Raw genomic sequence first — 26,636 nt, forward strand, 5'->3', positions numbered from 1 at the left:
TATTGTTGGAAGTGTATGATATGGTAATTAATATATATGAGTTTTTTTTTGCAAGGTATATATCATCCACAACTAACTTTACTCTTAAAATAATTATAAAAAATTAATATTTAGTTTTATTTATTAAAAATAATATGCATAGCATATTTTTATGATGGCAGTATGCCACGCGGGATCGATCACCACATATCGCTTCACCGAGATGGCGTGCGCGCGTGACCGACACGGTCGCCTGTGTTGGCTATGCGCCATTGCAAACACCCCCCCCCCCCCCCCCCCCCGGTCGGTCCTGCGCCTTTGCGATGCATCCATGGCGTGTCCCAATCCGCAGAAATGTATATTTCCGTTGATATTTTAAAAACATGTATGTATATGCAAAATTTTATATATAAATATTAATTTAATTCTAGAGTACTCCTTCTCCGTTTTCTTTTTATTTGACGACACTATTGGTTACTTCAAGCAAATTAAAAAAAAATAAGGGAATAGTTTTTTTTAATAAAAGAAGTTTATGTATCTCGGACCATTACATTAAGATAATGCGATTATCCAAGACCATCTCCGACCTTTACCTAAATAAGATGCACACAATCTATACTTATTAAGAAAAGGAAAAAAAAGAACGAGATGACAAACCGCAACAAATAAACTATAAACATAAGAAATTATTATCATCATACTTAACCGAAATAACTCTTAGTACGTATACATAGTCTCCAAAAACAACACCTCCAAGAAAGGACACGTGCATTATCATGATCCAATCGACTAATCCGGCCAACTTTTAGTAATTTAAGCCTAAAGTCGAGGTATTGATACTCGACGAGCATCACCTAATCGAAGTTCCCCGGTACCGTGTTGTCTCATCATTTCGAGCCTGTGCCCGCACTAATAAAATTACTAAAAATTTGTCAGGCTGAATTTTTTTTAACTTTCCAAACTCACCTCTGTTTTCTTCACGCGCATACTTTTCAAACTGCTAAACGGTGCGTTTTTTAAAAATTTTATATACAAAAGTTGTTTTTTTAAAAAAATCATATTAATCCATTTGCCAGGAAAAAAGTTAGATAATACTTAATTAATCATACGCTAATAAGTCACTCCGTTTTACGTAAGTAAGAGGTTAACTCAACCTAAGAAAACGCAGCCTAAATATACAGCCAGGTTTTCTTTCTTTTCGTGTGTTATAGATCGACTTAGGGTGTGTTTGGTTCGTGGTCAAGGCTGGATAGGATATGGCCATCCATATTTTAAGGGATATGGTGGTCCAATTTTCGTTTAGTTAAGTAGATATGGCCATCCAGTTTCTTGTTTGGTTGGGTGGATGAGAATGAATTGAATGAAAACAATAACATATTAATTAATAATAAAATATGTTAATTATTATTATTATAGCCATAATTTATACTAATTAACAATAAAATAGGGTAATTATATCTAACCAATACTAATTTTGACAAGTTAATTATTAATTAACAACAATATATTTAATTATTGCTAATCAAGAACTAATGATCAAGATTAGCAAAGATGGATATCCTCATCTGGCCAATTTAGCCGGATACACTCATCCAGCATCTTCGTGGAATATTCCCTCTCCGGGCCACCCTATCCACCCTCGCCCACCAACCAAACACACTCAAAAACTGTATCGTCATCTCCCATCCAAGCATATCCCTCCAAATAAACACACCCTTAATTATTATAGGGACAACAGGAAAAACACTAATCAAGCAAGGACCGATTTGACTACGGATAATCCAAGTTGAGGCCCAAAAGCCCAAGGCCCAAGGCCCAAACCTTATCTCCTGGAGTAGTCACCTCCACGAACCCACCAAATCTCCATCGCTGCTGCTACACTGCTCCGGCCATGGCCATCGTCGCCGTCACGGCCGGAGGACGGCGCCCTCCCTGCCGCCGCGTGCCGCCCGCCGCTTCCCCGCCCGCGAGGCTCTCCTGCCGCTGTGCCACCCACACCGGTACGTTGCCTGAAGCAGTGAGAGAGAGAGGGTTTCAGTTTCCAAGGATCTTTCCTACTTAATTTCCTGTCTTTGCCAAGTTCTGTAGCTATTGTTTTCCTGTGAATTTGTGACTGCAGTGGCACAAAGCATAGACAACATATTTGCAAGTTTTCAAGTCAGTGATTTTTGTTTTCTTTTTCTTTTCCTTCTTGATTTTGCGAGTGAAGTGGTGGTAGAAGCATAGACAGTATATTTTGGCAAGCTTTGAGTCTCAGTTTAGTCTTTAGTTTTAACCGCGAGGTTGTAATCTTGCTTAGCTCAGTTTTCGTAAAAGTGAGCTAACCTTGAACCGAGTAGAAAAATCAGCGAGAAAAAAAAAAAGCACTTACAAAGTCTGAACAGTAACTGTAGATTGACCGGTTTGGACTTGGAATCAGTCATTTCCGTCATGAGGCCTGAGGGTAGTGGTTTCTTCTTCTCAAGCTCAAGTTTCAGATCAATGCCAAGTTTCCACTGATATTGCTTGGTGTGATGTGATGCTTTTGCATCGTGCATCACTTCTCTAGATGCCCAGGCTTGATCAAAGGGTTCTTGGTCACCGTTTTGGCCATTTGTCGTTGTTTTGTTGCGCGATGTGCGTCCTCCCTAACTCTTTTACTAATCCATGAGAAATATTGTCTTGTGAGTTGCGTTGCTGCTTAGTTGACAGTGTATCAGTCCCAATTCTGTCAATACTGACCTTATCGTTTCTTGTTCAGTTTTGGAAGAACATCTGCGTAGGTCAGTTGTGGAATAGGGACACCATTGTCAGTTTGTTGCTGCAATTCTAATTTGATGGGAAATTTCCCTCATGGTTATGATGGACTTCTTTTTCCTAATGTGTTTTCCACATGGTTATAATGGACTTCATTTCTGAATGGAATTTGTTAGAATTTCAATGGTTACTCTCATTGAGAAGAGGATGGCACTCGAGATGGGGCAATTTTCTGGTTTTTCTTCATTCACTAAATACAAAAGCCATACCTTCCCGAGGGAGGTTGGATACATATATATAGCCATAGCTGGCTGGATGGCTGCTAGCTAATTGCTGCCCACACTAGTCTAAAATTTGAACGCAATGCTGTCCTAGAGAGCATCCAAACTGAATAAAGCATAAAGGAGATGCTAGATGCTGTCCTAGGGATGCTAAAAGCAAAACCGAAAGATGCTAAAAGCAAAACTGAAATGATGCTGTCCTAAAAAGGGAAAAACAACCTAAAAGCAAGAGAAGGACCACAAGGACCAAAGACCACAAGGCTTATTCCGTCATTCTCCCCCTAAGTCTTGTGCGTCGTCTTGTGGGAAAATTGGGCCATCCCGATCCTGGAGCAGAGCTCGAGGAACTTGATCCTCCCAAGAGGCTTGGTGAGCAAGTCCGCAAGCTGGTCCTTGGTGTTGATGTAGCTCGTCTTGATGCTCCCTTCCTCCAAGTAGCTTCGAATGAAGTGGTACCTCACCCGGATGTGCTTGCTTCGTTCGTGAAAAACGGGGTTCTTTGCCAGGGCCAGAACGGACTTGCTATCCACCCTGAGCTCCACCGTTCCAGTGTCTCTGCCGAGGAGATCACTAAGCAGTCGAGCAAGCCAGAGCGCCTGGGTCGAAGCGGCGGAGGCCGCCATGTACTCGGCCTCGCAGCTGGACAGGGCCACCACCTGCTGCTTGACCGACTGCCAGCTAACAAGGCACTTGCCGAGGAAGAAGAGAATCCCGCTCGTGCTCTTGCTGGTGTCGATGTCGCCGGCGTGGTCGCTGTCGCTGTACCCGACGAAGTGTGCCTTGCCAGGACACCTCGGGTAGTAGAGACCGTGGTCGAGAGTCCCCGCAACGTAGCGGATGATCCTCTTCACAGCCTGCTGGTGCTCCGTCGTCGGTCGCTGCATGAACCGACTGACGTAGCCGACGGAGAAGGCCAAGTCCGGCCGTGTGTGGGTGAGGTAGCGAAGGCTCCCCACAAGACGTCGGTACTGTGTAGCATCCACCTCCTCCGCCGTGCTGTCGCGGCTCAGCTTCAGTCTCTCCTCCATCGGAGTGAGAGCTGGGTTGCAATCGGTGAGCCCAGCCAGCTCAACGACGCGCTTGGCGTAGGCGGTCTGTCGAAGCGTGATCTCGGAGTTGTCCTAGTGCACTTCGATCCCCAGGTAGAAGGAGAGAGGCCCCAGATCACTCATCTGGAAGGTGGCCTTCTCATCTCCTCCTTGAACGCCGCGACCTCCGCATCCTTGGTGCCGGTGATCACCAAGTCGTCGACGTAGACACCCACCAGCAAGGCATTTCCTCCATTGCCCCGTCGGTAGATGGCCGCCTCGTGCAGGCTTTGCTCGAAGCCCATCCCCTTGAGCGTGGAATCCAACTTGGCATTCCACGCCCTCGGTGCCTGCCGCAAACCGTAGAGGGCCTTGTGCAGGCGTAGCACCTTGCCCTCCTTGCCGGGGATCACAAATCCCGGCGGCTGGTGCACGTAGACCTCCTCCTTCAAGTTGCCGTTTAGAAACGCCGACTTGACGTCCATGTGATGGACGCCCCAGCCTTCCTGAGCAGCCAGCGCAAGAAGGAGTCGCACGGAATCCATCCGTGCCACGGGAGCGAAGGCATCGTCGTAGTCGATCCCCTCCTGCTGCACGAAACCGCGTGCCACCAAGCGAGCCTTGTGCTTGACGATGGCTCCGGCTTCATCCCTCTTCAGCTTGAACACCCACTTAAGGGTGATCGCACGGTGACCACGAGGGAGGTCAGCAAGCTCCCAGGTGCGGTTCTCCTAAACCGCGTCCATCTCCGACTGCATCGCGGCACGCCATGCCGCGTGTTTCTCGGCCTCTGCAAAAGACCGAGGCTCACCGTCGTCGCACGCAAGGTGCAACTGCGCCTCCAGGTTGCGAGGCACCAGTCCCGGCACCGGCTGGTCGCCGAGAAGATCCTCCATCGTACGGTACCGTAGCTGCTCGCCGTCGTGGTACGCGTCGATGCGCTCCCCGTCGTGGGAGAGCGGAGTAACGAACTCCACCGGGCTGTGCTCAACACGAGCTGGCGTCGGAGTAGACGTGCCCGGAGGGGTGGCTGTTGGTGCTGGAGTGCGTGGGGACACCGGCTGGGGTGGTGTCGACGAAGAGCTCGTCGTAGTCGAAGTCGTGGCCCGAGGGTGTGTTGGTGTTGGAGTCGGTGGAGGCTCGGGGACTGGGGTAGACACGCTCGGTGAAGAAGAGCTGCCTACTCCCCCAGCTCCCTCGAAGTGGACGTACTCGACGGTGAAGTCGTCGTACGTCGGAGTCGAACCATCATCCACCGCCTTGTCCCATACCCACCCTCGCCCTTCGTCGAACACTACGTCGCGCACTGTGCGCACACGCTGTGTCTCCGGGTCGAGGATGCGGTAGGCCTTCGAGCCCTCCGCGTAGCCGATGAACACCCCTGGGGTGCTCCTGTCGTCGAGCTTACCGATGTGGCCAAGCTCCTTGGCGAACGCGAGGCAGCCGAAGACCCGTAGGTGGGAGACCGCCGGCTTGTGCCCATGCCAAGCCTCGTACGGTGTCCTGCCATCGAGGGCCTTGGTAGGCGAGCAATTGAGGATGTAGACGGCTGTCACCACCGCCTCCCCCCAGAAGATGGCCGGCATCCCCCTCTGCTTGAGAAGAGCTCGAGCCATCCCCACAACCGTCTGGTTCCGCCGCTCGACGACGCCGTTCTGCTGTGGGCTGTACGGCGCGGTGTAGTGGCGCTGAATGCCCTCATCAGCGCAGTACGACACGAATTCAGCCGCTGTGAATTCGCCGCCATTGTCGGTGCGCAGCACACGCAGCTTGCGACCGCACTCCGCCTCTGCAGCAGCCTGCGCATGCCTGATGGCGTCCGCAGCCTCTCCCTTGCTGCCGAGGACCATCACCCACATGTAGCGGGAGAGGTCGTCGACGAGCAGCTGGAAGTAACGTCGTCCTCCTGGTGTGGCCGGTGTCACTGGGCCACACAAGTCCCCGTGCACGAGCTCGAGCCGCTCCTTGGCTCGGAAGCTCGTCTGCTGGGGAAAGGGGAGCCGCCGCTGCTTCGTCACCACACAGACGTCGCAGAGCTACTCCACGTGGTCAAGGCACGGCATGCCTCGCACCATCTCCTTGGCACTGAGGCGCTTCAGGGCCTCGAAGTGGAGGTGCCCGAAGCGCTCGTGCCACTGCCATGCCTCGTCATCCCGACGAGCGGCGAGGCAAACTGGTTGTGCAACCTGCGCGCTGAGGATGTAGAGTCGATTAGTGCCTCTGGTTACCTTGGCAAGAAGGCGACGACGGCGATCCCAAATCTTCATGAGTCCGTCCTCGACCAACACGCGTGAGCCGTTCTCATCCAGCTGTCCCACGCTGATGATAGAATTCCTCAACGCGGGGATGTAGTAGACTCCGGTGAGCAGCCTGTGCTCACCGGACTTGGCGGTGAAGGTGACGGAGCCAACACCCTTGATCTCCACGCCGGAGGCGTCCCCGAACTTGACGGAGCCTCGGACGCTGGAGTCGAACTCGGTGAAGAACTCCCGTCGGCCGGTCATGTGATGGGTGGCGCCGGTGTCGAGGTACCACCCATCAGCCTTGTTGTTACTGGAGCCGTTGCAGAGGGAGACGAGTACCTTCGGCTCATCAAGGTGGAGGAAAGCCGCTGCGGCCGGTGCCGCTGGAGGTAGCTCGATGCTTGCGTGAGCTAGGAGCAGAGCCAGCTCTTCCTCCTCCACCCGTGCGACGTGGGCCTGGCCGCGTCGTGGCTGTCGACAGTCTTTGGCCCAATGGCCAAGCTTGCCACAGTTGCGGCAGGCGTCGTCTCGTGCCGGCTTGTGGTTGCCGGTGGTAACGCCCTGGGCGCCTCTGCGGGCGCCACCCTCGGCACGTCTTCGCGCCCACCGTAGCTGGACACCTCCCCGCGCCTTGCGCGGCTTACGGCCGCCTGTCGGGGAAGATGACTCCCCCTTCCTCCCGTCACCCTGAGAGGCCTCACACTGCTCCCGAGTGAGATGGAGCTTCCCGCCGATGGTGATGGGCCCCGAGAGAGGCTGTGGCTCATCACCATCGACGACCTTGAGGCGACCTAACGCCTCCTCGATCGACATCGTGGAGAGGTCTAGCAGAGATTCGATCGAGCGAGCGATCTGTCTGTACTTCTCAGGGACGCAGCGGAAGAGCTTCTCGACAGCTCTCTCCTCGTCGTAGGTGTCGTCGCCGTACTGCACCATTTTCTGCAAGAGAGTGTTGAGACGGAGAGCAAAGTCATCAACATCCTCACCTGGCTTGAAGGCCAGGTTCTCCCACTCCTTGCGGGTGCCTGCAGTGTGGACTTGCGGGCGCGGTCGCTGCCGATGCATGCCGCAGTGATGGCGTCCTAGGCCTCCTTGGCAGTCCGCTTCTGGGAAAGCGAGAACTGCATCTCGGGCGGGACTACAGCGATGAGGGCATCCAGTGCCCGCCGATCCTCGTCGTAGTCGACGTCGCCGTACCGGACTGCCTCCCACATGTGCCGCACCTGGAGCCTCACCCTCATCACCGCGGCCCACTCGATGTAGTTGGTTTTGGTGAGGGTAGGCCACCCACCGCCGGGACCAAAGTCTCTAACCACCGTCTGGACGCCGTGGTGACCATGGCGTCGGTCAGGGGAGAAAGAACCGCACTGCCTGCGAGGGCCGCGTGCGGGCTCCGGGCTGCCGCCGGCACGCCCGCGCCCATCTGGGTTCCCGTTGGCGGGCGCGCGGTCCCTTGGGCCGCCGCCACCGCCGTGGAGGTGGGCTGCTGCCCACCGCTCTGCCCGCTCCCGTGCCCTTCCTCTTGCCAGCTCCTCAAGCTCCCTGTCGGCGGTGATGTCGCCGGCGATGGAGCCGTTGATGCTGATGCGCAAGGTCTCAACCTCTACCTCCGCCGCACGTGCCGCATCTTCCGCCGCCTCCGCCTCCGCCTCCGCCCTGGCTGCTGCCAACTCCGCTGCCGCCAGTCTGGCCGCCCTAGCTGCTGCTGCAGCGGTCTGAGCCGTTGCTCGCCTGCGCTCTTCTGCTGCGGCGAGCTCGGCGTCCTGCTGACGCCGAGTGCTCGAGGCGACCGAACGCCGAGACCGAGCGTCGGACATGGCGCACCTCCGGGGGGCTGCTGCGTGGAGAGGGGGAAGGGAAAGGGGAAGGAGGAGCAACCGGTGCTGCTGCTGCTGCTGGCTGAGAGCTCAACCGAGCTTGGGAAGGGGTGAAACAAGAGATGTTTAGCCTACAGGAAAGTGTGGCTCTGATACCTGATGTTAGAATTTCAATGGTTACTCTCATTGAGAAGAGGATGGCACTCGAGATGGGGCAATTTTCTGGTTTTTCTTCATTCACTAAACACAAAAGCCATACCTTCCCGAGGGAGGTTGGATACATATATATAGCCATAGCTGGCTGGATGGCTGCTAGCTAATTGCTGCCCACACTAGTCTAAAATTTGAACGCAATGCTGTCCTAGAGAGCATCCAAACTGAATAAAGCATAAAGGAGATGCTAGATGCTGTCCTAGGGATGCTAAAAGCAAAACCGAAAGATGCTAAAAGCAAAACTGAAATGATGATGTCCTAAAAGGGGAAAAACAACCTAAAAGCAAGAGAAGGACCACAAGGACCAAAGACCACAAGGCTTATTCCGTCAGAATTTCCACACAATTATGATTGGCTTCTTCTTTTCAGAATAAAATTTCCACATGAATGTATTGTCATAGCCCACCCTTCTTGTGATTGAAATTTTCTGAAAAGACTGTCTCAGCGCGCACGCTTTAGTTCAGAGTGCAAGTGACAATGACTGAGAGTCCAGGACAGTTTTAGCATTTCTTATTTAACATGGGTTGTTACAGCTCATCACTTAGACTAAGCAGACTGATTATCATCAAGCTATTTTTTGTGTTTTGTCAAAGGAAGAGCCTGCATGTTTGAAAGTCGATGCTCAAGAGCGAGACCCCATTAGCCGTGTCGCGACACCTTCTGTGTTAGGCTGTACATTCTAAGACGCTAGCTGTACTGTGTGAATTTTTTTGTTACCCTACACATTAGCGTTGAAAATCATGTATAAACCTTCGTTGAAGTGTTCAAACGGTTGAATTATAACAATCTTACAGTTTCCAGTTAGTGTGGTCTTAGTTCTATTAGAAACTTGTTCGGTTTCGCATACTGCTTTCTTTCCTACTTGCTACGACAATTTTGCACACTGTTGTGTAGGATAGGATCAATGGGAATAATTAACATTGGACATTGGTTATCTTTAAGCATAATCATGACACGTAAGAAGATTGGTGATATGACATAAGTCACTATGCTATGCCTGTCAGAAGCAAGGTGCATTGTGAATTTTTCATACTAGCTGTAACAGCTACATGTTTTAATTAATGCATCCATACTAAAAATGCCGAGAGTAAACAGTTGAACTGTTGTACCTTGTAGCACCTTGTCTAGAGCCTTTGCTCTTAATGTCCTTCCTGTGATCTGCAACTTTGCTTGTGCTAGCTTTTATCTGCATTTGTTTCAAATTGACTTCAGAACAAAATGAAGCTATCCCAAAATTGAAAATTCTGAATATGATTATCCTTGCCTTGATCACTGCATATCATCATAAAATCATTTTTTTCTTTTGCAAACTGCAACCAAACTAAAGATTTTTGCAGTTCCCAGGAGGAATGTACTATCCACAATGCTATCCACTTCAACAGTCTTCCTCTTCGGACCGAAACAGATCACACTGGCCGAGACAACTGGTGGTACATTCAGGGAGTACATCGACACATTCGATGGCTACTCCTTCCTCTACCCAAAGAGCTGGATCCAGGTCCGGGGAGCTGGTGCTGACATATTCTTCAGAGACCCGTTCTTCCTCGACGAGAACATGTCGGTCGAGATATCGTCTCCTTCGTCGTCGAAGTACATGACGGTTGAAGATCTTGGGCCCCCAGAGAAGGCTGCAGAGAGAGTGCTGCAGCAGTACCTGACAGAGTTCATGTCGACCAGGCTAGGCGTTCGACGAACGTCGAACATCCTGTCAGCGTCGTCGAAGGTCGCTGACGACGGCAAGCTCTACTATGAAGTTGAGGTGAACCAAACAGATTATACAAATTCCCATTCATAACTCACATAATCAGCCTGCAAAGTTCAGTTTGTTTCTCCCACTGTTTGTTCAGAGATGCTTGAAAAAAAAAACCTGCATGAACATTCAGACAAATTGCTTCTGCTGCTGCTGCTGCTGTTTTTGCAGGTGAATATCAAGTCATTTGCCAGCAACAACGAGCTGGCGGTGATGCCGCAGGACAGGGTGCAGCGGCTGGAGTGGGACCGGCGCTACCTGTCGGTGCTCGGCGTCGAGAACAAGCGGCTGTACGAGCTCCGGCTGCAGTCGCCGGAGAAGGTGTTCAAGGAGGAAGAAGGTGACCTGAGGAGAGTCATGGACTCCTTCAGGGTTAACAAGACTGCCTAGCAGCAGTAAGAAGCAGTGCTTTGTCATAGTTGAGAGCAGAATTTTTTGTATAGCTAGCAGATTGTCTGTTCTCTGCATTATTCTTTCACCCTCCTTTTGTTATCTTGTACAAGATTATTGCCATATAGTACCTTATGTGTAAGATTATATATAGTACCTCTGTAAGATGCTCTGGTGAGGAGCAAAAAAAAGATCCAAAACTTGCAAAAATGCACGTCAAAGACTGGTAAATACCAGTAACTTGGGAGGTGTGCTAAAGTGAAATCTATGATTTTTTTTTTGTAGCTTTCATACATCACAAGACACACCAAAAGGGGACTCAGCGTCCCTTTGTAAGCGTATGAAGCTTGTCAATCGGTTCCAATGTTCTGCCGTATCTGTTTACATTATATCCTGTCCTATGGCTATGAATGCCAAAGAGATGTTTAAACTTTACAAGAATGAGGGCCAATCCATGTGACACCTCCATCCAAATGCGCCTGACAACATACCAAAACATTTGCATTGTTTCTGCAGAGAAAAATACTTTTCTTGACAAAACGGGGTGGTCTCTGATAGCTTTGAACTAGTTTTCTTTTGCAGATTTTTTCCCCTTCTGTTTCTGCTTCTGCTTCAGTTGAGTGAGGCCAGGTGCGGTGATCTTGGCATTCCCTACAATGGCAGCAACCAATTCAGGGTCCGTGCATGCCTTCATTAGCTCCTTCTCACGGTTTGTGGCGTCAGCAGTGTGCAGGAACAAACTCATTGCAGTTTTGGCAGCTGCAATCAACATACTTGGATATCAAAACATCATACAAAATAATATGGAGGAAAAGAAAGCAAGACCGATATGACTTCTATATCCCATTATATATGGGTCTGTACCTTTTCCTTTCTTTGCAGTTCCCGGGGTAATCTTCACACGATATTTGTATGCCTGCAATGCGTTGTAAGGGGCACAAACTGGTACAGCATATAGCAAAATATCACTTGGCAGTGGATTTCCAGTTAGGTAGTCCAAATCAATTAACTTCTCTTTCTCTTCATCACCGAGCTCATGGATGTCATCTTCATCCATGGTAACGCTGCTACCAGCAGGGGCGCTGCTTCTATCCATACCATCTTTGGCTCTACCAACATTGACATCAGCAGGATCCACCTCAGATGTACTTTCAGGGCAATCACGAGAAAGATGTCCAGATTTTTTGCATTTATAACAAATTTTTGATCTGTCATCTTCACCTGAGGGAATAAAAGGTATGACATAAGAGATTTGAGACTACGAGAAAAAAAATGGATAACTGGGCCAGACTCTTTTTTTGCCTTTATAGTTCAAAAAATAGGAAAACCATATGAATAAACTAACAATATCTCAAGTAAAGACTAGTTAACTAAGTGACTAACACAAGGATAAGTTCAGTAAGATTATAAGCACAAAACTGTAATGGAACCATCATTAATTGAGACATAAAATGAGGAAATGTGGAAAGTACCAGTCGATGGTTTTGATTGAGCTGCAGTGGCTCCATCTACATCTTCTGAAGGTTTATCCTTTTGTGAGGCCCTTCCAGAGGACTATAGAAGAAAAGAATTAAACAATGCAACAAATGAAGCAGGAGTACAATTGGAAAGAAAACAAGAGAAGCAATTACCGCAAGTAAAGCCATCCGGATTTCTCTTTCTTCTTCATCCTGCTCTCCATACTTCTCTTTAATCTTCTTAAGCTTGCCCTTCTGTCCACGACTTACTTTAGGATTAGCAGGCTTTTCGATTGTCTTTCCTTTTTCTTGCTGTGAGTTAACAGGCTTTTTGGCAGCTTCACCATTTGGAGAGTCACTGGTAGAATCACCAACATTCTGACCTTTCTTCAGTTTTCTTCTATCTGCTTTAGATATGTATGGTTTATCTCTTACTGATGTTTTCTTCGTATCAAGATCATCAATGTCATCTGCCACGCTTGCAGAATTACTGCTGAGCAAAGAGCTTCTGCCTAACACCTTAGTTGGCCCAAGACCAAGATTCTTATCAAGCAGATCCTCAAGTTGTGATGAAACAGTGCGATCACTTGTTTGTCCCTTGGAAGTGGAAGTAGTGCTGTTTACCACAGTTCGGATTTCAGAAAGCTGCTCAGATGAATCAGCATTATCCTTAACATAAGGTGCATTAGAAGGGATGGGATTGTCAATTTTTTTAACATTGATATTATCCAAGCTTGATTCATCATCATGTTTCTCCTTGCCAGTCTCACTATCACTGTCAAGTTCACCATCCAATTCAGCATTACTTTCCAGCTTCTGAGACTCAACATCAGGAAGGGCCTCCTCGTCTTCACCCCTGACCCTCCTTTCATTTAGATGAGATGCCAAGGAGCTCTCATCCAAACGGAATAGAATACCAAATCCCATAACAAGGGGGTGAGGTGGGAGAAAATTTTTCTTGCCACGGATCATAAAACTACCCACTGTTAGGTACTCGCCAGTGGGAGCTGTTTTGCTAACTTGATAAGGATACACCCACCAAGCACTGGTAACAATTTTTGAATCCCATGCTTTGCTGTGGCAAACCTGCAACAACAGGAGCAGGTTCAACAGGCCTAATCTATATGAGCACTCAATCTTTAACATTTAGGAATAGCAAAATAATATATTAAACTCACAGTGAAAGATCCTGCTTGGTTTAATGTCAATGGTGGAATGGGATTATCAGGTTTGTGATTCTTGATGATTGTACTGGAAGCTCCATGTAACTCAGCATGCACGTAGCTATCCAAAGATGCAAAGTAAACAAGCAACTTCCGTGAGAACCTCAAGGAACTAGATACAAATATGATGACTGAATTATGAAACTTAAAGAGCCATAACAACGGAGGTTATGTTTCCTATGATCAACTGCAAAAATACCACTGATAGAAGATGTACAGTCTGCATCAACAATAAGCTTTACAGCCATTACCAAAGATGTTGATGCAATTGTTTGCAATAGACTCTGGATGAAAAGGGTACTTACAGATCTCCTTTCGACATGTACCGCTTGACAATCAACTCATTTTGTTGAGCATCGCGGCCACTAATAATCAGGTAATTTTCACTGCTGATGAACCAATTGAACTTCTCAAACCAGTGAACTTTGCGCATATGAGTGATTGCAGCGACAGTTTTTTCCTGCAAATATCAACATATCAAGTTATTTTTACGAAATAATAAATAAATTCAATTTCTTTATATAATTATTTCAATGTGCAAGCATATAAAACAACAACAGTCTAAAGAAAGCTTTATCCAAATGCTTGGTTTGGAGAACAGGTAAAACACACTAAATTTTTCGTTGACCTTCTATTATGAAAATTGCATATATTCTATCAAGACAAAAACCAGGCAAATAATTTAGTTGTGCCTTGTTTTCTAGAGGAAGATAAAGCTTTCATGGCACTCCGGAAGGTGAAGGAGCTCCAGGGGAGCCAGGAGCCTTCCTAGGTGCTAGCTAGAAGGTAGTTTTATTCAGTTGAGATGCATCATATGCATAGAAGGAAAAAGTCAAAAGAATAATTCATTGCATTCGCATCCATTCAATTCATTACTTTCACCTCCCATTCACATTTCCCTCGGATCGATTGCTCCGTTCAATTCCTAAAAACCCTTCCTGTCTTCCATACCAGCTGCCTTCTCTTCTCCCTCATGTGCTTCCCTACCTTCCCTAATCCCTCAGTGATGCCATGAGTTGGATACATCATAAGACTAGCTTACACACACTTAAGTACTTAGGGGCTGGTGGGCTGTTTGGATGGCATCCACACGTTGCGACAAAACTTTTCACAAAGTATGGTGTGCCAAACTTTTTTTTTTTAATCAACAATTTGTTTGCCACAATTGTGGCAAAAAAAGTGTCTTTCAATATGAAGAGTGGCAAACTGGCTTTAAAAGAGTAGCAGGTCACAGAATCAAAAGCTTTGCCTCGGTTGGTCGAACTTCCTTCCATAGGTATGGCGAAGTTTGGCACCCAACTAAATAGCCCCAGTTTCAAAACAAACCTAAAACTTATCCAACACGTTCTGATAAAAGGAAATGCCCCCTACGGCCCTACCCCACCCCCTCTCTCTAAAAGTTCTTGGTCACAAGTGTATATCTGTATGGAACCTGAGCAAGCTGAAGACGTGTCTTCTTCTCTGCTGCTTTGAATGCTTTCTCATGTGCTGTGACAGTCTTCTCTTGTTTGCTTTCCTGTTTTTTCTTTAGTTCATACCACCGCCTGGCATTTGCATGCGCAGAAAGTGATAGGTCAACCTCTACCTAGAAGAAACCATAAAGTGTCACGTGAATAAGAAAATAACATGAGGAAATTGCATAGAAAAGTAAAGAAACAAAAGTTCAAAACAACTAAATAAAGGTATAAATTTTAAACAAGATCAGAATAAAGCACACATGCAATTATCATCCTTTTATCCATTCCCACATGGCAATCTCTTGTTTAAAACCTTCAATACTGGTGACAAGTAATCTTCCAGTTTGCATGATTGTCAGGCAACATAAAATAGCTAATGATACTTTAATGCAATAGTAGAAGTTGTAGATGGAACCTCATCAAATAAAATTACTCTAATTAAAAATAAGCATCAATATTGAATATACAATGGAACACCAATAAATGGAGATAATTCAATCTATTCCTGCTAACCAAGAGAAGAAAAGAACCATGAAATCAATAATCTGATTCATTAAGTTAATGAATAACAGATGTTTCCAGGTTGCATAATATAGTACAGACAACATTTCGGATGCAAAACTAGGAGTTTGCACAGCATACCTTTTCAACAGGTGCAGTTTTCTCCTCCTCATCCATGTCATCAAGATTATTGCTTAGAAGTAGAGTGATGCAATTTCTTTCAAAACTAAGCTTATCGATTAGACCTGCTACTGGGTTTCCAGCCTTTTTCTCTTCTTTAATCATGCGAGCAAGGGCATCCCAACTCATTCCATTTGCAAGGGAAACGCGGACAGCTACAATTGCAGCATCCACATCCTCTAAATTATACTCAATTAATTCTGCCATTTTGATGGAATGGTCAACCTCCTTTCTCAATGTATGTACACGATTTTCCTGCACGAATGGTTGGACCAATGAACATCAGGCTATCAGGATGCTGATATAAAGAACAAACTCCAAGTTATGAATGCAAGAACCTGATCCAATTTAATTTTATTAAGCCTTTGTGCCGCTGAGTCCTCTTTTGATTTTTGCTGTTGATTCACCCTTTGACTCTCTATTTTGCTGTAGAACTCATCTAGAGCAGCATCAAATGTCTCAAATTCATTGAATTCCCTTGACTTAAATTGATTCAACAGGACAGGGCAATATTCATCATATATCTGCATACAAAATGTTAGGATAAATAAAATAATATCTTGAAAAAGAATTGACTGTATGCTCATGTGATATTGCATGAGAGGAAACTATACATTAAACAAATGAAAGCAACCACAATCAATTACACTATTGTACTAAAAGAAGCATAGTGAAAACAACAGACAGACCTTCTGACTAGCACTAGACCCCTCCAAAGGTGTGAGGTTCTTCTTTGCAGCCGCCTTATTCTGCATGAGGATGTACCCCTCAGGGATCCTTTGACCAGACATGACATCTACAAGCCAATCCTCAAACTTTGAAATGGATTCTACTAGGGACTGAATAGTGTGATCATCAATACTGCTCTCTGGGTCTTTCCCAACCTTTGTACTTGGAAGCAATCCAGCATCCAATATGATATGCTCAGCTAATGCAGGCCCATAAGCCAATGCTTCCCCAAGAAGTGTCTTTAGAGTTGATTTATTTGATGGAGCATTATTACTAGCTTTTGCATTTGAACTTGACTGCTTGTTTTTTGAAGCTGACTTCTTTCCTGTTGTTGTAGATGGTTCTTCAGATTTATCAGTAACCGGCACTCCATCACTGGGGGTTACAGAAGGTTCTTGAGCATCAATTGAACCGGGTGTAACTTGAGAAGATTCTTTATCATCAACTGCATTCATCATCAGCGTGTCTTTTAACTTTGTAAAGTCAGTCCTTTCAAAAACACGGCATGCTTCTACTGGGTAGCGGTGACGCGACATGATAGCCAATCCCTTGTTATCATCTCTGTGATTTATAAGATTGATGATAAGTATATACACAAACAGTAAAGAACAAAAGTAGGCAGATTTATTGGATCAAATGAAGGGTTATGGGATCACTGATATAATTTTAGTTGGTCTTTTGGCACTTTATAGTAAAACAGAACAAACTAACAGTTCCTCCTAGATAGAGCAATTTAACAAAGTACTGCACAAATTAAAATATGGACCTGTGTGAACGGAGTAGTGTCAGCACTGTGTATTCGGAATCTGTAAGAAGTATATTTCCTTGTGCGTATAGTTCTAAAATGACAAAATGCGCGTTACTGCCAAGTCCAAACTGAAACAGGATAATCTGCACAGTTGAAATGCTTGCACACATCATTAAGTAAGCCAACCAATAGAAGTACAACACTGATCGCTTGAAATGGTTATGCTAAAAGAAAGGAAATGAGAAAAGTACCCTATCGTATCCAAGCATACGGACATCTTCAAGTCTCTTGCTTCGAATGTGTTTTCGTAGCTTGAGAGTGAAACCAGATGGTGTGGTGCTCTTGTCACTGCAGATGTAGAAAACCAGAGGGGTTTAGACATTTTTGTCGTGAAATAAGGACTCCAGGTAGACTGCAAACATCAACTAAGGGCATCACTAGCATCTTACCGGACATATTGGGTGGTATGCAGCCTAACACCACTTTCCATCAGCAACAAAACCTTCTCGCTTTCCCCTGACTCAGTGATTCCACTGCTGTTCATCAGCTTGAAAAGATATGTCTGTGCAAGTGCATATACAAATGATAGTTAGAAAAACAGCTTTGTAGAATGCAGTAGAACCTTTTGCGGTTGCTCAGCAACAGAAACACACTTAAAGAATTAGTACACTGGAATAATATTATCCAGCTCAATTAACAGGTATCTGAGCCCTTTTTCATTAAGTTCAGTTGTCCAAAGTGTCACCTGACATCTCAGAACACTAGTACATGACAACAGTCATATCTCACTAAATTACTTGGTTCTTACAGGAGTCGAGCATAATACAGCCCTGACAAGGTGGCAATCAAGCGAGGCGGGAGATAAACCCACGGCATCAAGCATTAGTCCAACTGAACAGACCACCAAATCATTTGATTTTTTTTCTTTTTTTTTAACACCAGGCAAGATCTTTGCCCAATAATGTTGATACCCTAGCATTATATACCCTATGTTCTTCTAAATTCAGCCCAGTGCCAACAGATACCAGAGTTCGCGGCAAGCTAAGCTACTCATCCCATACGAGCCCCAACCGGAATGGCAAGCCGCGAGCATAACGCGCCGAGCCGCCGCCGCAGCAGCCAAATCAACCCCCAGTTTTTGGGAGGCATCGCATCGATCCTGATCGCCGCGCAGAGAGCATCTACGCGGTTGCCGGCGGGAGGCTAGCTGGCGAAGCCTTGTAGCTATTCGAGGACCTAGGGTTCCAAACACGGCGTCGATCGGGAGAGGGAGACGGACCTTGGGGGTGATGCCGTAGACGTTGGAGAGGCGCATGCCGATGAGGCGGCGGAGGCACTTGACCTCCGCCGCCACGTCCGCCGTCGTCATCCGCGCCTTCACCATCTCCCCGCCCGCCTCTCGCCGCCGCCGCCGCCGCCGCCGAGGGAGAGGGAGTGTCGTCCGCTTCAATCCAAGGGAGAGTTGCGAGGTTTTTTTCCTCCTCTCTGCGCCGCCGCCGCCGCGTGGTCGCCGAGTCGGTGGTGTTCGTGGGCCCGCTCTGGAGGCCCAAGCCCATTCAACCCAAATGTCAAGGGGAAAAAGTACACCCAAGGTCCCTCAACTTGTTATCGGAGATACAAAATCGTCCCCCCAATACGTCCGTCAACTGACAAAACCGTTCGCTTTAGGTCCCTCGATGGTTTCGACCCAGGTTTTGTCCGACATGGCGGCCGAGTCAGCGTGAGACCCACATGGCCCCCACATGTCAGGCTGGCACATCATCTCCCTCCCTCAGTCCCCCTATCTCTTTTCTCCTCGCTCACTCGCTGCAGGGCAATTGGCGGGCGCGAAGAGGACCCCCGCCGCGACGGCGAGGTGGGCGGCGGCGGGGGTGGGGATGAGAATGGCAGGGGAAGGGAGGGGAGCGAGTCGAGGGCGGCGGGGGAGACCGCGTCGGCGGCAAAGGAGGCGACGCGGGAAACGAAAGAGGGTTATGATGAGGAGGCTTACAGTTGTGGAGGCGGGCGGCGGCGGACAAGCTCTCGCACTAGGAGGGGCAAGGTGGGAGAGGAGGGCGGCGGTGGCCCCCACACCCGCAACCACCCAGCACGCGCAGCCGATGCGAACGACGACGACGAGCTCTTGCGCCTCCTCTCCCTGGCCGAGACCGACCTCGACGCCAGCCACCTCCGCGCCGTGCACAAGCACGCCCACCGTGCCGCCCGCCTCGACCCGGACTCCCCGCGCGGCTCGCTCCTCCTCACCGCCGTCTCCGTCCTCGTCGCTGACCACTCCTCCCACCGTGCCACCCTCCTCCTCCCCGACTCCGACTCCTAGGGCTCGCCCCTCTCCCCCTCCACCCTCCGCCACCACTACAAATCCCTCTCCAAATCCCTCCTCTCTGGCCCGCTCTCCTCTTCCCCCGTCGTCTCCTCCACTGTCAAGGAGGCCCTCCGCCGCGCCACCGACGCTTACGCCACGCCCGTTCTTGTGTCACTGCCTCGTCGACCTGCCTGCTCTGCCCGCCACCGCGCTGCCGGCTTCGCGCGCAGCCGCTCCGCTCGGCCTCGCCGTCGCCCCACTCCGCTCGTCGTCGTGCTCGAGGTCATCCTCTTCGATCTCCCCCATGCTCCTGCCGCCGCCGCCCTTTCCTTCTGCTGTGTCGCCACTACCGCCGCATCGTCGGCCGGCCGCCGGACCTCCTTGCCCTGTCGACCTCCTCCCCACCGCTGGCCATCCAGAGACCTAGAGAGGAGGGAGAGAAAGAGAGAAGAGAGGAGGAAGGGAGAGAGGAGGGGAAATAGAGAAGAGGCTGGCATGGCTTCCTGACATATGGGGCCCATGTGGGTCCCACGCTGACTCAGCCGCCACGTCGGACAAAACCGGGGTTAAAACCAAGGGATCCAAAGCGAATAGTTTTGTTAGTTGAGGGACGCCCGGTATCTGATTTTGCGATTGGGGGACGATTTTGTATCTCGATGACAACCCGAGGGACCTTGGGTGTACTTTTTCCATATCAAGGCGAACACGGCCCAACCTCCTGTCCGGCCTCCTGAAGGAAGAAGTATATTTTGTGTAGAACACATATTGCAAAAAAAAAAATGTTTAAATTTCAGTTTAATCAACAATTTACCAACCAGAAGAAGCAAGACATTTATTTCAGAGAGGAAGAGTATTCCAGTTTACAGCACAAACATTCATTCCCAAGGAGACGCACGAAGAGAAAGAACACCAAAAGATGTCACCTACTCACCTAAGAAGAAGCAAGACGTGCAAGAGCCAATTGACTCACACTAATGTTATCAGAGCATGTTTATTTAAGACAAGGATAGGCTCAGCAGGTACCACAGAATACGTCAACATAAAATATGACACTAAAACTTCAACATTTTTAGTGTTCCGATGGGAGGGAGGATGCATAGGAAAAGGGAACAGAGGAGCTGAATAGAGGAACTTTTTTTACTATATTCTTTATCTTACTTAAAGATTCATATTTTTAAAAGAGCTCAAAAAAAATACTCGACCTGCAGGGGTAATACAGCCCCCGAGCATTTTGCATAGAAGAAGACCTTCTCATGCAGGTCGAGAAAACCCCGACCCGCCTGCCCCACCCTTACACAGAGGCACCATAGCTCATGCGAGAACGACTAATGACCTGGGTCAGGCCTTAGACCTTTGCTTTGGGGTGGGACAAACGAGGAGATATTTTTAACCCCAGCCTGAAATTTGCTCCCACGGGGAGTCGAACCGAGGATACAAAAATGATCTGATATCATCAGGATACAAAAAAGTCATCCATTGAATTTACATCGAAATAAATTGGCCTCTCCACAGGAATTGTTGATTACTGGTTAAGGATCAAACCATGCATGATAACAGTACTTTTTGAACAATTTTGTTCATTCTTTCTGGAAGACTTATAGAGCATCTTACAACGAAGCACAGGGCTGAACCCTGATAGAGACATGACAAATGAAATTAAAAGACGACCAAAACGCATTACCCATAAAATTTAATAATAAAAATATGTCAAATTGTTGTGGCTTAACAGAACAAATAATATACCTCAGTATTGTGCTATGCTTTCAATTAATTGTATCAAAATCATCTTCTGCCAGTTCTTGGTCCATATCAATAATCTCTTCTTCATCCCATCTACTTACTTCAAAAGTGAGCTCATCAGAAAGGAGGCCAGCTGCGCTTTTGATAGCATTCTCCAAGGCCTCCACCTCCTGAAGCTTTGCACCACGGCAAATAATCTCAACATGGAGATGTTTCAGGGAACAGAGGTGTTGGATGCCAAAATCCATACCACCATTCAAAGAGCATATATCACATGCATTATATGGAACCCGAAGCTTTTCAAGTTTTGGCATGGCTCCTGCTTCAAACATCATACCTGTCTTGCTTTCCCAACAGGTGAAGTAGAGCTCCCTCAGACACTGGAACCCATTATAGCTGATAATTAACCCTTTTTTAGGGGTTGCTGCTCTAGAGGATATCCAAAGAAATATTAAAGACGGCAAGCCCGCAAGAATTTGGAATGTTTCCTCATCCACTGGGTTGATGTAGATGTCTAGGTAACTGAGGTACTCAAGTGACTCTATCCACTTTGGGATTCTGGGGAAAAAGTAGCTTATGGACATCTCAAATTTCTGGAGGAGATGAGGAGGAGGAAACCAAGAATCCAGTAAGAAATCAAGGGAAATAATATGATAACCTTGAATTTGTATAGATCGAAGATTGAACATGCCTAGTTTACAGAGGGACGTGACTAAGTTATCTGCGTAAATTTTGATGTCACAATTTGAATCACTGATGCTCCAATTCAGCCCAAGAATTCTTAGTTTCTTCAGATTTCCCAGCTCCTGCAGAGAATACACTGATGTATTGTGGTTGATTTCAATCTCTGATAATTCCTGTAGAGCTTGCAGATTTCCAATCCCTTCAGGCAATTCTAAACTGTTTACCCTTAGGCATACTAATTTCTGCAGTCGAACGATACTAGATGGCAATTTCTTTATTTGTGTCCATCTTAAGTCTAAGGTCTGCAAATTCTGCAATTCTCCTAGTTGTTCAGGAAGTGCAGTGATTCTTCTTACATTGAGTCGCAGGTACTTCAATTGAGAAAGCCTGTGTATATGCTTGAGAAAACTGTGATCCAACACCATTTTATTTTCTACATCTAACACTCGCATAAATTGCAATTTTGACAGAGCAGGCATATGTTCAGCATATCCAAAGATAGTGAGGGATCGGACATGAGAAACAATCATACTTGATGGTATCATTATATCTTCTCGAGCATGATAGTTGAGGGATAGGCGACGAACCTTATTTTGTTGCACTATTTTGTAGTTTTGGTCACCGTGCAAGGTTACAAAATTTTCTTTGACAGATATGGATATGATGAGATCAAGAATCATATCATGCACACGACAAGCATCAGCTCGACCATCATATTGGATATTAACTGGTAGAATCATACTCCTGTTGATAAGATCGTTGAAATAGCATTCGCCTACTTCCTCCATATCATGCACCCCTTCTGTAGGGATGAAACCTTCAGCAATCCATCTCCTTATTAACCGATCTCTCTTGATCTCGTAATCTTCTGGAATAATACTTAGATATAGCAAACATGTCTTCAAATGGTAAGGAAGATCATCATAACTAAGGAGCAATATCCTTTTCATTTCTTCCATATCTGTATCTTTTTCAAGAGCTGAACCAATAGAATTATGTATGCTCTCCCATTCTTCTTTTGTACTAGCTTTATTAGCCAATAAGCTAGCTACTGTGATAATTCCCAGTGGCAAGCCACCACATTTTCTCAAGATTGCATTAGAAACTTCTTTCAGATGAAGAGGGCATTTATCTTCAGAACCAAAAGTTCGTTTGAAAAATAAGCTTTTAGAGTGAATTGCACCAAGAGGCTTTATTTCATATACATTGTCATGGTGAGGTGAGCAACAATACTTAGCAACTGCGATGATACGTGTCGTCGTCAATATTCTACTGGAACAGTTATTTTCGGGAAAAGCACATTTGATTGTTCTCCATGCTGATGTGCTCCATATATCATCGATAACAATAAAATACCTATAAAAAAATTGAAGTTAAACAGGTATTGCTAAAGCTAAAAGTATAACCAAGTGGATAGTAGTAATAAGCAAGTGTACATGCATCATTCCAAAGATCTGTTGTTTTATCAATTAGTTCTAACATGAAAAAGATCAATGCATAATTGATGGTGTTAAATGCATAGAGCCCCAGACAAGGTTGTCATGGAAACATGGCACATACCTCTTATCCTTAAGGAATTGTCTTATTGTGTGGATGAGCTGCTGCTCATCCCATGCTTCATCACTGATACACTCTCGCCAGCAGATCTGAGAGAGTATATGTCTCAGAATCTTCTTAATGTCTGGTTTTTGGGACACTGACACAAAAGCTTGATACTTAAATTGTCCTTCAAGCTTCCGGCACACTTCATTTGCAAGAGTAGTCTTTCCAAGGCCTCCAAATCCAACAATGGAGACCACCTTCAGCTGATGCACCAATGCGTCGTCCCCTTCCACTAGCATCTTGATGAGTTTATCCCTTGGGCCATCAATTCCAACAAGCCTTGTCGTCTCTGTGTAGAATGCTGGTAAGCGAGGGTCTAAGCTTGTCCTACTCAGTTTGGAGACAGAACCATCGACCTTGTACCTTGCACGCCGATTGCTAGCTTCTATAACACAGCATTTGAGACAATGGATTTTCTTGGCAATCCAATGGCGTGTCTTGACATTTGTCAAGAAGTCCATGCACCTGCCAGCAAACCCCTTGAAGCCACGGGGTCTGCGATTGGACTCATGACCAAGGGAGAACATGGAAGCATCAATGATGTCTTCAATGTCATAGGACAGCTCCCTGAACTCCTTCATCCAGAACAAAGATTGCTCATCGGGGTCCTCAAACTCATACATCTTCTTGAGGAAAACATCTATGCTCTCAAGCTCAGCTTTAAGGAACATAATATTACTCTTAACACCAGTGAGAAGGTTATATTCATCAGAGAGCAAGGCACTTAGCTTCCATAGCAGGGACCCTACAGCTCCATGTGATGCGCATACAACAGCTTCCATCCCCCTCTCTGTTTGTGGGTATGGTGTGCTCTGCAACTATGAATTTTCCAGGCAATCAGGCCTTTTATACATGCTTAGTTAGTCAAAGTGGACGTGCACAAGAAAAGAAGATGATTGCTTGAAGTGAACAGGGTGGAGGGACTAGGGAGTAAGCAGGTGGGGTGTCTGTAGCATCTTATGACATAAAAACACATAAACGGGACAAATTACATTTCAATATAAGATTGTTCCTTAGGAAAACAAATCAGGAAACTTGTCAGGAAGAAATCAAGTGTGAATTGCTTATACTAGATATGCAAGGTTAGACAATTAGTCAAGAGGAGGAATGATGTCATATCATGTGTCATTCATTATTATCTAGTGAATCTACCTAGTGAAGACAGATGTTGGCACCACTTAAGTTAGACCCTTAGGATAATCGAGCACTCAAGATCAAGGTAGAATTAGATACGACCTAGTCTTCTTTTGAACAAATTCTAGGACATAGAAAATGACAGGTTTGGAGCATACTTGTCAAGATTAATAATATAGCCAATTAAGATAACCGAGGTGGTCTAACATGTATAAATATTGTTGTCCCTGAAATGATAGTTCATACTTGGAAAAAATAGTTAACTGTGTGGTGGTTGGTCTTAGTCTTAGCCCAAGTGTCTGTCCAACACACTAAACATCAAACAAAAGCGTTCAGAAATATATAAATAGGAGAAAAATAAATGGTATAGGAATTATTGAACTGCAAGACAAGAGGCAATAGAAATTTACCATTTGAAAACCCAAGACCAGTGGTTGGCTGGTCAGTCTCAGCTTTGAGGAACATATGGCACGTTCCTTCACATTGGTGATAATGTAGTACTCAGCTAATCAGGTTCTATGTGATTCCTCTACTCAATATGAAAGTGAAACATATAAATGTACTGATAACATGTTTGCTACATATATGCAGGAATACCAAGGCAACTGACTTTAGTCAGACAGGAAATCTATTGACCAGAGTGAAGAGCAGGTATTCTCTCCAAAAGCAATCACTCATGGTCATATAAAAACTAGAAAAGGCTATACAATTGGGCAAAGTATATTTCAAGATATGCTAACTTTGTCAAGGTGAGACAAAAAGAAATAAAGCAGTTACATCTATTCAGGTTAGAGTAAGTGCGAAATTTCATAAGACGTGCAGATCCAGATCCAGGGACAGTCAAGCTGTCCAGAAGAAAGATAGCACCATCATCCAATCATTCTTACGTTTATAGCTAGTCAACATCAATCATTCAAAGAATTCTCTACCTGCAAGAGACCGGCCAATGGAACCGCAGCGCCTGAGGAAGAAATCGCCATCTACAAGACGAAGCCCAAAACGTGGCTGGCAAGTTCAGTCTCGCGGAATCAAAGAAACTTCCCGGACAACCACACTGGAACACCCCCTTCCTTTCTTTGGGGGTCCCCGGCCGGCCTTCTCCGCCGGCGACCATCGCGGCTGTCACGGCGGCGCAGGTGAGGGGACGGGAAGGGTTTTGGGTACAGTCGTACTTCCGTTGGTGGAGGTAGGAGGAGAAGAGTATAGGGGAAGGAGGAGGGAGGGAGAGGCGGCCGTCGCCGCCGGCGGCGGAGATGGCTCGCCGGAGTGGCGGAGGCGATGCTGGCTGAGATTATGGGGGCCCAGGAGTCAGTCACATTGCTTAGATTTGGGCTGGGCCGCGCTTTGGACTCGACATCAAAAGCCCGTATAGACGAATATTGTCCGTATTTAAGCCCATATATAATGTTTATACATGGAATACGGCTGTGTTTAGATCTAAAATTTGGATCCAAACTTCAGTTCTTTTTCATCACATCAATCTGTCATACATACACAACTTTTCAGTCACATCATCTCCAATTTCAACCAAAATCCAAACTTTGGATCCAACTAAACACAGCCTACATTTCTGGCGAAATTTGTTACGTGACATCGTAGCTTTATATGGAAAATTAGTTATAGGACGTCACAGAAGTTAAGTTTTGAGAAGGACACTCTCAAGAGAAAATCTGGTGTACCCATAAAAACTCAGTCCAATTCCTTTCATATCTCTTAATTTTACTCGATACTCTATGTACCCCTGAAATTTCGCTTTGATCTCTTCCGTGTGTTCGTCTTCACCCTAGATCGAGTATCATGCTAGGGTACTCGATACTCTCTGAAATTTACCCTATGTTCTTCTAGTTCAGCCCAGTGCTAGCAGACACCAGTGTTCGTGACGCACAGAGCCTCCACCTCCGTCGTCGCAGCAGCCAAATCACCCCCAGATTTTGGGAGGCATTGCACCGATCCTGATCGCGGCGCTGATAGGCTAAGCCTTTTATAGCCGCTAATTCGAGGACCTAGGGTTCCAAGACGGCGTCGATCGGGATAGGGAGAGACCGGTGGACCTTTGGAGATGATGCCGTAGACGTTGGAGAGGCACATGCTGATGAGGCGGAGGAGGGGCGGCGCCAGCATCATTGGCGGGCTTCCCCTGTCACGTCCAGGGTTTAAAATTTCGGTTCGAAATTTCCAAAATTTCAGTAATTTTGCCCCCCTCCCACCGGCATGTTCAAATCTCATCCGAATTTTTTGTTTTTTATTTTTTTTTGAATTCGGTCCATTTTTATTCAAATTCATTCTAATTTAATCAAAATTTTAAATAATTTCGGCCTAATTTCCGAAATTATCTAAATTTCTAAAATTTCGGTCATCCCCCGCATGGCCGCCACGGTGGAAGGGGGCCGACGCCAGTATCATTTCTAGAATAAGTTTTTTAGAAGCCTATTTACGAAATAA

The 26,636-nt window shown here is 46.5% G+C and overlaps 3 protein-coding genes across 5 annotated transcripts; 1 reads left to right on the forward strand and 2 right to left on the reverse strand.

Moving 5' to 3' along the window:
• The first annotated feature begins 1,833 nt into the window (after positions 1-1,833).
• Positions 1,834-10,677, forward strand: LOC4352538 (psbP domain-containing protein 1, chloroplastic). Its single transcript, XM_015764432.3, has 3 exons — positions 1,834-1,979; positions 9,635-10,056; positions 10,219-10,677. Exons 1-3 carry the CDS (start codon positions 1,871-1,873, stop codon positions 10,435-10,437), a joined length of 750 nt encoding a protein of 249 aa, XP_015619918.1. The 5' UTR covers positions 1,834-1,870; the 3' UTR covers positions 10,438-10,677.
• A 14-nt stretch (positions 10,678-10,691) lies between these two features.
• LOC4352539 (uncharacterized) lies at positions 10,692-18,175 on the reverse strand. The gene is made up of 14 exons (XM_015764431.3): positions 18,012-18,175; positions 17,182-17,294; positions 16,984-17,080; positions 16,751-16,875; positions 15,945-16,545; positions 15,594-15,779; positions 15,217-15,510; positions 14,550-14,702; positions 13,423-13,577; positions 13,073-13,178; positions 12,069-12,980; positions 11,910-11,991; positions 11,302-11,658; positions 10,692-11,196 (listed from the first exon to the last, which is right to left on the reverse strand). The coding sequence occupies exons 1-14, from the start codon at positions 18,114-18,116 to the stop codon at positions 11,003-11,005; spliced, it is 3,480 nt and encodes a 1,159-aa protein (XP_015619917.1). The 5' UTR covers positions 18,117-18,175; the 3' UTR covers positions 10,692-11,002.
• Positions 18,176-20,464: 2,289 nt separating this feature from the next.
• LOC4352540 (disease resistance protein RGA5-like) lies at positions 20,465-25,483 on the reverse strand. 3 transcript variants are annotated; one of them, XM_015763100.3, is made up of 4 exons: positions 25,124-25,483; positions 23,019-23,878; positions 20,778-22,814; positions 20,465-20,666 (listed from the first exon to the last, which is right to left on the reverse strand). In XM_015763100.3, exons 1-3 carry the CDS (start codon positions 25,172-25,174, stop codon positions 20,798-20,800), a joined length of 2,928 nt encoding a protein of 975 aa, XP_015618586.1. In that variant the 5' UTR covers positions 25,175-25,483; the 3' UTR covers positions 20,465-20,666; positions 20,778-20,797. The 3 variants fall into 3 exon arrangements, with proteins under 3 accessions (XP_015618586.1, XP_015618585.1, XP_015618587.1); XM_015763099.3 differs by having other exon boundaries at positions 20,465-22,814; XM_015763101.3 differs by having other exon boundaries at positions 20,465-22,814; positions 23,019-23,872; positions 25,124-25,477.
• Between the last annotated feature and the right edge of the window lie 1,153 nt (positions 25,484-26,636).

This window comes from Oryza sativa, chromosome 12 (genome assembly GCF_034140825.1).
Source record: "Oryza sativa Japonica Group chromosome 12, ASM3414082v1".
Lineage (NCBI taxonomy): Eukaryota > Viridiplantae > Streptophyta > Magnoliopsida > Poales > Poaceae > Oryza > Oryza sativa.